General features: G+C 42.4%; 2 protein-coding genes across 3 annotated transcripts; one reads left to right on the plus strand and one right to left on the minus strand.

Annotated features, from left to right (window-relative positions):
* Positions 1–510: 510 nt before the first annotated feature.
* h3f3c (H3 histone, family 3C) lies at positions 511–4,306 on the plus strand. Its single transcript, XM_041050925.1, has 4 exons — positions 511–647; positions 1,909–2,052; positions 2,609–2,762; positions 2,861–4,306. Exons 2-4 carry the CDS (start codon positions 1,925–1,927, stop codon positions 2,987–2,989), a joined length of 411 nt encoding a protein of 136 aa, XP_040906859.1. The 5' UTR covers positions 511–647; positions 1,909–1,924; the 3' UTR covers positions 2,990–4,306.
* A 3,897-nt stretch (positions 4,307–8,203) lies between these two features.
* On the minus strand, positions 8,204–10,388 carry crx (cone-rod homeobox). 2 transcript variants are annotated; one of them, XM_041051715.1, is made up of 3 exons: positions 10,292–10,388; positions 9,099–9,250; positions 8,204–8,842 (listed from the first exon to the last, which is right to left on the minus strand). In XM_041051715.1, exons 1-3 carry the CDS (start codon positions 10,386–10,388, stop codon positions 8,204–8,206), a joined length of 888 nt encoding a protein of 295 aa, XP_040907649.1. The 2 variants fall into 2 exon arrangements, with proteins under 2 accessions (XP_040907649.1, XP_040907648.1); XM_041051714.1 differs by having other exon boundaries at positions 9,099–9,268; positions 10,286–10,388.
* Between the last annotated feature and the right edge of the window lie 1,393 nt (positions 10,389–11,781).

The raw sequence follows: 11,781 nt of genomic DNA on the forward strand, positions 1-11,781 counted from the left end.
CAAACCTCCAAACTGTACTGAAGTGCAGTACTTGAGTAAATGTACTTAGTTACTTTCCACCGCTGGTAAAAATGATCTGTAAGTTCATTGTCTCGTATGTTTATGAAAAAGTTAATTAGCTCTATATAGTCCTGTCTTCTCTCTAGAGTCGTATACCGTATGCTCATTTCATGTGCCTCATTGTTTTTAAAGATTAGTTTTTTGTTCCCGTTCTGAGGTGTGATTTGTATATAAACGGTGAAGACACGGTCGTCAAAAAACGACAGTTATTGACAACTAAAAAAATAACACAATAACAATAATAATAATAATAATAATAATAATAATAATAATAATAATAATAATAACAATAATAATAATAGTAATAATAATAATAATAATAATAAAGCGATACTTTGTATTGTTACGATATTGTCTCGTTGCATTGAAAACCAAACGGGCACTAAAAGTCCCAGCAGAACAAAATGCAGCTACAATGTTTACAAATGTTGGCAGTTGCATTATGGGAGACAGATGATTGACACGGCCGCCATTTTGCTCCTGCTCTCTCTGCTTCCATTGTGTGAGAGATAGTAAATATCTGACACTGCCAGACAAGCACAACACACTTGTATTCTTGCGAAGAAAAGGCGTTAAATTCACCCTCGGTAAGCCAAATTTTCTCATACTTTTTTAAACCACAGAATACTATTCGCCGTTTTGTGAAGAAATTTAGAGAGATGAAGTTGTTTTACTGCTGAAATCGCGTGTTATTTCGACGCTGTAATGAGAAGAAAAAGCAGCTGCCCCGATGCCCAGGCAGAGCGAAGAACGGCTCAGTACTTCCACTGCCCAAATATCTGCTCCACTTTCAGTGACGGTTTCTCCGTCGCTGCTTCGCTTTAATACAACATCGCTTCACACGCCTGTGGCGGTTTTTAGATAGCGACACTTGTCTCCTACGTTTTGTTGCTAGTCTTGTGTGCACATGTTTTGTGTTTTTGTGGGAAAATGTCAAAGTTTACGTCGCGCACACTGCCTGTATGTTGATAGCTTCGTTTGAGTCTGCGGCCATAATCTTGCGGTATGAGGCGGGGCTAAGACAGCTCGTCCCGCCCTAAAACCCTGCAGACTAAAATTCCATTGGTCCTTACGTACGACAGGGACGCAGCGGATTGGTGTATTTCAGAGTGATGACCTGTTAGACAGTGTGATTGGTGTGGCTGCGGGTCTACAGCGTCTGGATTGGTTCAGGACGGTGTGTTTGTGCAGCTGCCAAAGCGGAGGAGTTTTCCCAGGTGGCCCAAATAAGACTGATCAGAGCTAGAGGAGAGAAAACAAAACATTTACTCTGCAGAGTAAATGAAAACCGAAAATTAAGAAGAGACTCAAGTGATTCTCATAAAGATATTTGGGCCATTGCAGGAGCAAATAATGAAAATAAATAACAAGCAAAGTTCTCTAAATACTGTAATGTCGTGCACCACTAAAACCTACACGTGGAGTCCCCAAACCCACTAAAGGCAAAGAAAGGGTATCAGATGAGTCAGAAATATATGAAAAATTTAAATGAGCTGGTCAAAGACAGTTAGAAGAGTCTCATTAATTAAGTTGTAATTTATGTTTATCAGCTGTTTGGCAGTAAAAGTATAAGTTTATATTTGTTTCTTTTATTATTTATTGATGCATTAAGTTGTATTTTTGACTTGTCTGGCAACATTTTACTTCTTTTTGTCAGTTTCTAGGCTCCAAACATATAAGTGTTCACATTTAGGCTAAACATTTTGCACAAGGTTATTATTAAAGTGCTGCGTTTACACTGAGAGGTCACCAGACTGTTAGCTTAGTCTGCTTTGAGTGTGTACAAACCTGCTGCTCTAAAATATGTAGTGCTGTGTATAATTTATCTTTTTCCAATGTTCCTCTCAGGTGATACTTTGTCGTAATGGCTCGTACCAAGCAGACTGCCCGTAAGTCCACTGGAGGAAAAGCTCCTCGTAAGCAGCTGGCCACCAAGGCTGCCCGAAAGAGCGCCCCCTCCACTGGTGGTGTGAAGAAGCCCCATCGTTACAGGTAATACATGGATTTCCATTTGTCTGACATGTTTTTATTCAGATAAATGGCAGCTGAGGCATCTTTATCAAGATGAGCTTCATGTCTTGATACCTTGATTTGTTAAAACCTCATGTTTGCACTAAATGAAACACGTGTTTAAGTGTCAGCCTTAAACTTGTCTACATTCACATCTCTACAGTGCAGCTCTGAGGTTGTGTGTTTGGTTTTATGAGCAGATTTATTTGTTATTTGTTGAGCTGCCCACAGTTTGAGTGTGTCCTTTGTAACGAGGGCAGGTAAACGGCATGGATCAGAGTTAAAAGTTTTAGGGGACATTTTAAAAAAGCGACAAAACTAAATGTCAAACAAAAGTATTATTTCTTTTGGAGGATAATATCTAACCTGTTCAGCTTAGTTCCAGCAGCGTAGATCAGTCTTGGGGAAACTGTGAATAATGCACACTTTTTTGTTGTCATATGTCACACACAGCTGTTTAGTTATCCGTGTAATTTAATATATACACAGATAACAGTCAAAATGGTGTATTGAGCCAGATCTTGGTTGTGTGTTTCAGGCCCGGTACCGTGGCTTTGAGAGAGATCCGTCGGTACCAGAAGTCCACTGAGCTGCTGATCCGTAAGCTGCCATTCCAGCGCCTGGTGAGGGAGATCGCTCAGGACTTCAAGACTGACCTGCGTTTCCAGAGCGCCGCCATTGGAGCCCTGCAGGTGTGTGTGTGCAAAACATATGAATAAATACACATTGGTGGGATTTTCAAAACTGACACAAGTCTCCTGCTGATATGTGTTGTCCCTCCTCCCTGCAGGAGGCCAGCGAGGCGTACCTGGTGGGTCTCTTCGAGGACACTAACCTGTGTGCCATCCATGCCAAGCGTGTCACCATCATGCCCAAAGACATCCAGCTGGCACGCCGCATCCGCGGAGAGCGCGCTTAGACAGCAAGCCTAATGTTTCACCTCTGTCTTGTTTTTCTTTACCTGTCCCTGCCCTCCCTCCTCCCTTCATCCTCCCCCAAACACCCACCTCCACCCGTCCCCGTCACCCTCCCTCCCCGGCCTGCCCAGCTTCTCAGTAGACTTTAGAGTAAGCCTGATTATGAAGAGATAGAAATATGTTGAAGTCTGGTCTCTCATAGATTTTCGTCTTCACCAAATGTTTAGGGTACCTTTTTTCGTGCATGTAATAGGTTTAGCAGATCAGACGCAAACGTGCACACATGATCAAACTGGCGTCACTGGGTTTGGGTGGAGCTTCAAAACATGAAGCCCACCCTTGAGCTCACCTGCATTTCTCTGGGGTGGGAGGCCAGCAGGTGCAGTTTGTGTGGCAAACAGAGCCAAAGCAGAAGGACGTGGTCGAGGGGCTAGTCTGCTTAAGGGGAGCTGCAACTTCCACAGCAGGGTGCTATTAAAACTAGTCCCAAGGCCTCTGCCCGTCTGAACACCCTCCTCCCCTCCTTCCCAGCTGTACCTTTTCGGTCCACCTCCTTCACCTCTGTGATCTGCACTGGGAGGGGATGCTGGTCTGTGGGTCTGTTTGTGTGGGTGTGTGAGCTCTGATCTTCCAAACCACTTGTACTCAACAAACAAGAATCTCTTGGTTGCTTAAAAGTATTGATTATCGTTGTGGATATGGTGTCTATTTTTTTTACGCATTATAAGTCATGGATGAGCATCTCTTCCTTTACCACTTCCAAAATCATCAAAACAAGAGAAGAATCAATTGATATTGTCAACATGGTTGTCAGTTGTTGTTTTTTTTTTTTTGTTTGTTTTTTTTTTACAGTGATCTGATTTGTTATAGTAAATCAGGAAGGGCTTCTTTGTTTTTCCAAGGCAACTTCTATTCTAATGGCAGCCACACGGGGGCGATGGTTTACCATCTCCTCCTCTATTCAATTGTTCACTGTAGATCAGTCATCACATATTATGCTTCCGTCTACCTATCTATCCATCTATCTATCTATCTATCTTTATCATCACAGATAGGCATTAGACTTGTCACAACAGTATGAATTGACATTATAGTGAAAGTTACACTCTGCATGTTTAGGGTCTGTGTCCTGCACTCTCTGTAGATCTGAGCATATAATCTGTCCCTTTCTCAAAATTTGTGATACACAATATAACCTCATATTTGTTTTCTTTTATATTTTTCTTATTCCTCGAGATTTTCAGACGTATAAATAAGCTGATCTTTGTATTTTCCAAATTTCTCATATTATGGTGGTAATAAATAGGTGTTTAAACAAAGTGGTGCTAGCTGATGTGATTTATTTGCTTTATGAAGTTTTATACGCTGCAGTGGCTTTCCATAAGAACGGCTGGAGGTTGGATGCGAGTGTTAAAAAGTGCAGTTTTTTTTTACAGTGTGTTCGAACTAAACTGCCACATGGGGGAAACCTTTAACAAGGTGCTAAACCACAGACACTACACAGACTCCAGCTGTCTATCTTCTGTGTAATGAATCACTGGGAACTAATGTTGAAAATTACGATAGTTTCACACATTTGCAAGTGGTGTGTGTCATTCTGTCAGTGTTGGACTGACAGATAACGTAAACCTACGCTTACAAGTAGACCGCATGCTGTGAGTGTCAGTAAACTGTATCTGTGGCTGTGTGGTTTACAGTGAAAGACAGTTTTCTCTGAAGATAGTTCATCCCACCTGGTTGAACTGAAGAGCACAGATGAGAAAGTATCAAAGAGATCATTTTACAATCATTAATCATGTGGCTCACATCCAGAGGCTGACATGAGTCCGAATGATCTGCAACTCCCATACTCTTAACATGTAATACTCCCTTGAGGTCTGTAGCATGTATTCTGTATGTTCTACCATGGTCTTTCAGAGGCAGCATTGTATATCATATCTTAAAATCTTAAAGCTCATTAGTTTTTAGTATGTTTGATATGTATTTCTCATGTTTGTGTTAATGGTTGTAAAGACTGTCATTGTCGTTCTGACTTACGCTAATGTTAAAATTACTTCAGAGGAAACTGAAACACAGAGAGAGTTGTCATCGCCCTCTAGTGGATGAGCTTCTACCAGAGCAGACTCTACACACACCTTGAGCAGTTTGTGAAGAATGATTACAAACTCACATCTCACATTTTTTTTCTGAATATGAAAAACTGAACTGTTCCCTCTATGAAAATAATTGTTAGATGTTTTGTTTATGACAGAAACCACAGGTCAGATGTAACTGAATACACTTAGTCACACACTGCTTCAGTACTGATGTATTTGTACTTGAGAATTTAATTCTGTTCTACTTTACACTTCTACTTCACTTTATTTCAGAGGGAAAATTGTGTTTTATTCCAAAAAGTATTTAAAAATACTTTAAAAATATAATGAGCATATTAATTCCAACACATTCTCTTGTAATTTTGTTTGTGTGGACACCAGCATCAACATGTTTACAGTATATTTATCCCTTTATTCCAAATCTAAGAGTCTACCTGACTCTCAGTAATCAAAAGCTGCTTTATTGGTCAGTTCTGTTTGTTTGTTAAGTTACTTTGGTAACTTAACAAACGGTAAGGTGCTGATTTTCCAAGTGTGTTCAATCTGTCTGTCAATATTTTACTCACGTGATACATCACTGTCTGTACAGGTGAAGTGCCCACACCTGAAGCTAAATTCCATTTGGGTCAGTGAAGCACATGTAAAGCATGTGTTGCTCTTCTCTGTTACAGCCCCTGTGATCCAAGCTGCTGGATATTTACCTCTACTTTGAAATGAAATCGAGCTGTTATCAAACCTGTGTGACTTTGACCTGTAATAATTACTTTCATTTTCCTTTTTTTAAGCACTGATTGTCAGTTCAAGGAAATAGGGGCCTGGCCTGTTTCCTTCTCAGACTGTGCTGTGGTTTTGTTTTCCTGCGTTCACCTTCCTCAAGGTCTGCTCAGCGCTGTCCATCCCCCATCACATCTGCTCCTCTCTGGGATTACAGCACAAATGTCTGTCTGAAACTCTCAGTGCTGAGGGGGAAGATTACAAGTGCTCTGCACCCTCCAAGAGAGGTTAACCAACCAGGGCGCACAGACACAGGGATTAACCAATCACACCACGGGGAGGGAGGGCAGAGGATTAAACCGAGCACAGAGTGGGATTAGGTCAGTGTTGAGTGCAGGAAAATGCTTTGAAATGACTCTGGCTTCCCGTTTACTCCTCTCACTGCAACAGAGCTGAAGCTGTAATAATGAAATTTGTGACATGGTGAGAACAGAGATCAGATATGATTTACATATAAGAAATATAAATTTAGTTTTTCTTTTTTTTATATATCAGATTTCATCAGAAATATCTCCGGAGTGATTCTTCATTAAATCTTGTAAATTACTTTAGCTGTTAAGAACCATTTCTGTCACTTGCACAAATTTAATCTGATTCTAAACAACAATCTTTAGACTTTATCTTAGATTTATTGATCATCTAATGACAACTGAGCTAAAACAACAAACTTTAAATTCAGTTTAGTTTTATGAACTTGGTAAAATATGTCACAGAGATCATGACAGGGTGTTCAGATATCTTTGTTGTGCATCAGTCCTCTCTGACCATCCTTGTTGCTTCAACACAAACTCCCACAACACACAGAATGCACACACTTCAATAAAACATTTCCACATATTTGATGTCATAGTTAAATTTGCATGGCAGTAATCAGGTCATGTGAGGATTACCAAGTTGTCAGAGGAGTTGGGGAGATTGGTAGAGTGGTGGGGGTGGGGTCTGGGAGGGGATGAAAGATGGGGAACCACTGAGCTGATAGACAGATATCTGAGAAACGGAGGTAATGAAATGTAGTAAAAGGGCTTTAATCAATGTAACTGTTGTCAGTGATTCAGAATTTTAGGCGTGCACAGGATAAGTGAGATTCAAATGAAGTGAGGCAAAAGGCAGGCGACCTGAGGGGAGGAAAAAAAAAGTAGGGGGGAGAGAGAAGAGATACTGCAGAGTTGTAGAGTACAGAAAGATGGACAAAGATAGAAAAGATGGAGGAAAAAAGTGAGGAGAGAGCCAGGAAAGGCAGGGGAGGAAGAGGCCGAGGTGGGTGAGATGGGTGAGACACAGAGAGAGACAGAGGGGGATAGGGCAATAATCCTAACTAATTCACTTAGGGCATTGCTGAAGGGAGGCTAAGAGGATTGGGACACTCCCAGAATCAGATAAGCTAAAATAACCAAGATGGGCCAGTGAGAGCCATGCAGGCCATATGACAAACATGACGGGTCCAGACCCAACCACAACATGGCCACTTCACATCCACATCCACATTCCACCGTGTCCAGTCTTCACACTGACCCTGTTCACCCACACTCACGGTGGAGCGGTTTATAACTGCATCAGAATCAGCCAAATCTCCATCAAGCTACCAACCTGCAAACACAAACTCAGATTGATTTCAGAGCCCAGAGCCTCAATGATGATCACTGCACAAAAATGTAAAGAATAAATCACTTTAATATGTCACACAACTAAAACAGAAGATCTAATTTTTTCCATTAACAGATCAGAATGATAACACTAAGGTCTAACACTGTAATACGCAACACAAAAGCTCAAAATGACCTAAACGCAACCAAATTACATACTTAAGTGTAGAATAACATAATAATAAATAGCTTAAAATAACTCAACCCTGAAAGAGGAAGTGACCTATAGACTCGAGAGCCCCTTCACATAAAAGCAGCTCTCTTTTCACTAATGTGGTAATGCAGGTTTAAAACAAAATGAGCAAGTGTAGTGTTCATGTGGCCGGGTCACACAGTCATGTCAAAAGGAGAGATGGCTGAGTGTGTTTCCATACGTAGGACTCCAGGCTTTTCCTACAAACTCTTTAAAGGCTTTTGTTCTCTTATTTAACGTAGCATGAAGAGGACAACAGACACGATGACAGTCACTGTCACTCAGCGTCCTCTCATCGCCAGAGTCCTTCAAATAAAATGCAATATCTACAGAGGTCACCTTTAGAAAATCAAACAAAATCTTACAAACAAGAAACTGAGAATCACAGACAACAAGTCCTCTGGCAGAACTGCCTCACACTATCTCAAATGGGACTCACTGACACACCTGACATGTTGACACACATGAACCCCCCCCCCCCCCCCCCCCCCCTTCCCCATTTCTCGCTCTCTAGAGCACCTGGAACTTCCAGGAGTTTTGGTCTTTGTGGTCCAGGCAGTCCATTGTGGTGAAGCCCAGTTTCCAGGCCTGCTGGTCCTTGTAGTCCAGGCAGTCAACAGAGGTGAAGCCCAGGGAGGAGGCTGTGCTGTAGCCCTGAGAGGACAGCGAGGCTGGGGACTGACTTAAGGAGCCCCCCATTGAGGGCACGGTGATGGGGCTGAGCGCGCCTCCGGTGCCTGACAGCTGCGAGTGCATGGGGGACAGGTAGGCGCTACAGTCCAAGCCGGTGAAATAGGAGGTGGTGCTGGCATAGCCCTGGGTGTAAGCTGACGGCTGGCCATAGCTCATAGGATAAGGTGAGGGCCGCTGCATGCAAGGGGCCGAGGAGGAGGCCAGGGGGTCGGGCAGGGGCGAGATGGCCGGGCTCCAGATGGACACAGCTGTGTTTCCAGTGCTGGAGCTTGGCGCCAGGCTGGGGCCTGACTGAGCAGAAGAGGGGCTGTAGGAGCTAGATGGGTTAGGAACAGGATCTGGGGCGCTGGGCTCCTGGACTGGAGAGGCCTTCTTCTTGGGAGGGCGGGGCTTGGATTGGCCGCTGCTCTGCTGCTGCTGCTGACGACACTTGGCACGGCGGTTTTTAAACCAGACCTGGAGATGCAAAGAAAAAGGCACAAGATCTTAACATGTTAGCATGACATGTAAATAACTAGAGATGTGATGAACAGAGGTGAGAAAGGACAAGTGTGACTTATGTAAGTGAAGTGATGGACCATGAATGGAGGACAGAGGATAAATATGCTGTTGTACTCCCTCTGTAGAGGAGGTTTGTTCCCTTTACTGTGTGTACCCCACAAACACTGAGTAATACGGCCTCCATCATGGCTGTAACCTTCTTCTCCAGTACCTGCACACGTGACTCAGGCAGGTTGATTTTGAGGGCCACCTCCTCCCTCATGAAGATGTCTGGGTAGCGGGTCTTGGAGAACAGCGCCTCCAGGATGTCCAGCTGTGTCCGGGTGAAGGTGGTGCGCTCCCTGCGCTGCTTCCGGGGTGTAGCTGCAAACCCAAGAGACCCAGAGAGGGGGATTATTTTACAGGCAGAGAGACAGAGAGGTGACGTGAATTTTGAGCACAGGTCAGAATTAATGTGAATGATATGCATCTTATTTTGAAAGGCAGTTATTTAAGTGGTCATTTGGCAGTGCATGTTGATTTCCAGCTCTGTTTGTGAATATGAGCACAAACCTCACAGTGCAATTAGCCACTGTCTGTATGTGTAAGGTATTTGCTCATCATATTAAATTATTATAACAGTCACTGGTTCTTTACAGAGTTCGTTTCTTTCTCATAGAATGACAAACAGTGACATTTTATTCATTTAACTATTGTTTGTACAGTCAAAGTCACACGTCTACCTTCTGCCCTCCACGGTGCGCAGATGCCTAGGTGTATTTGTTTCAGAACAAGTACAGTGAGAAATTATTAGATTCAGTCACGGGAATTTGGCATTTAGCGCAGTAGGTGTCTCCATCTACAGGCAGTCTATATTTATCGGAGTGTCAGCGACGTGAGAACATTTCAGACGCCTTGAGGGAAAAAGTGAAAAACATAAAAGAAAAACTACAAGTCAAGCCGAGTCTCATTCCTGACACTGAACCCAGGAGCGAGCACAGATTACGTTGCGTTTCAACATCGAAATAGGTAGAATGGATCTAATACACTACATCTGCGACACGAGCCTAATGTGAAAATTAAAAAATAAACTTCTCATCAAATCATCCCCCGTAACGAAACTTACCCTGGAATTCTCGAATCAGTGCAACTGTCATAATTACAGAATAGGCCACATTTTACCGTCTCATAATTATTATCCAACATTTTTTTATTCAGTTCATTACGGAACGAATTGTTTACATTCGAATTTCTTTTTCGTTTGGATACAGCGTTACGCATCAGCCTGCGCGTTTTTACGCATCATGTGCGGTGAAAATTATACTTTAAAGTACACAGAAGGAGACAAATGCGTAAAAGTAAAAACCAACAAGTATAAGGAATACATATATTTATGTGTGTGCATATGTCTCAGTTTATACTTACATGGATAAGCGACGGTTGTGTGAAGCACATCCATTCCGGGGCCAGGCAAATTTAACCCGTTCATGGTGTAATGGGGTTGCTTTATGTAGGACATCATCCTTACAGCAGGCTTTTAAGTCCTGTCGCTGACTTGTAGGTCGGACACGCAACACAACGGCCGAGGGGCCCCTCAGAGCTCAGCTGGGGCAACAAGTCGATGCGTCGGAACCAACCCGCTGCAGAGAGAAGCGGGAAGCACCGGAGTTCACCACAGAAACCTGAAGTGTTGTTTTTTTTTTTTTTAAATCTACCTCAGTTTCAGCTTTTATTGTCTGTCAGATCAGCAGCAGAGCAGACTGCAGCGCACTGAGCATCCAAACTGCTTCTCCAAGTCGGATTTCACACTGTTAAGTCATCACACAGGTGAAGTGGCCCCCGGATGCCTTTGCGCCTTGGTGAGGTCTCTCCACTGAGTTTCTTTACCGGCACACGCTGCTAATTAGAGGGAGCAAGTGGCTCCAGCAAACCCCTCCCACCACAAGAGCACACACGCACACAGACACACAAACACACACACACACACATAAGGTAACATATCCACTGCAGCAGGCTACATAATAAGACAAACTGTATTTAAACAAAGTTTGTTCTCTATCAGGTTGTAAGTTAGTGTCCCTGATAAGAATAAACCTTCCTTCTCTGGATTAAAACCCAGATACAAGCTTTAAATGAAAGTTGTTCAAACCTCAGTAATGCAAATATTTTCATGAACAACATTGGTTTAAAAATACAGCCTACACCCATGACAATAATAGTTTTGGATGCTGATTATGAATCTGAATAACTGCCATATTTTAAACAAATAGCTTATTGTACTGAGGCTTGAATGTTGTCCCTCAGTTGCAAGTCACTTAGGATAAAAAGTGTCTCTCAAATGAGTAAATGTAAATGTAAAAATTATCTACCTTTCAGAAAACATTCTTTTTTGAAATATTTCATTTTTCTCATATATTTAATTGAGTGGAAAAAATAAAAACAAGAAGAATTTCTATTGTAATTATGTGACAATTATTTTGAAAATGTCAGTTTCCCATCAGTTCTCATTTTGTCCTCCCTTGAATCCTTCTTTCCTTTCCCCCTTTTCCTTCCGATGATCAATGCACCTGCTGCACATCTGCTGCAGTTCATACATTCTCACATAATTGACAGATTACATTTATCTCCAAAACAGCTGCATACACACATGCTGCAACCACGCACACACACACATAAACACGCACACATGCACACAAACACCCAGATGCACAAAACCGACAAAGCTCATTTGATTTATCATAATATGCTTTATCTGAAAAGTAAGTATCTTATCTCCAGATAAAGGCAGGAAAGACAGAGCAATCCGTTCAGTGGTGGAGCAGGAAAGGAGGCAGGAGAGAACTAAAGCCACACGAAGTGGGAAATGGACGAGTCTCTGTGTAGACTGGGGAAAAAGAAAGACAAGAAAAATATCA

Source organism: Toxotes jaculatrix, chromosome 12, assembly GCF_017976425.1.
Source record: "Toxotes jaculatrix isolate fToxJac2 chromosome 12, fToxJac2.pri, whole genome shotgun sequence".
Taxonomy (NCBI): Eukaryota; Metazoa; Chordata; class Actinopteri; family Toxotidae; genus Toxotes; species Toxotes jaculatrix.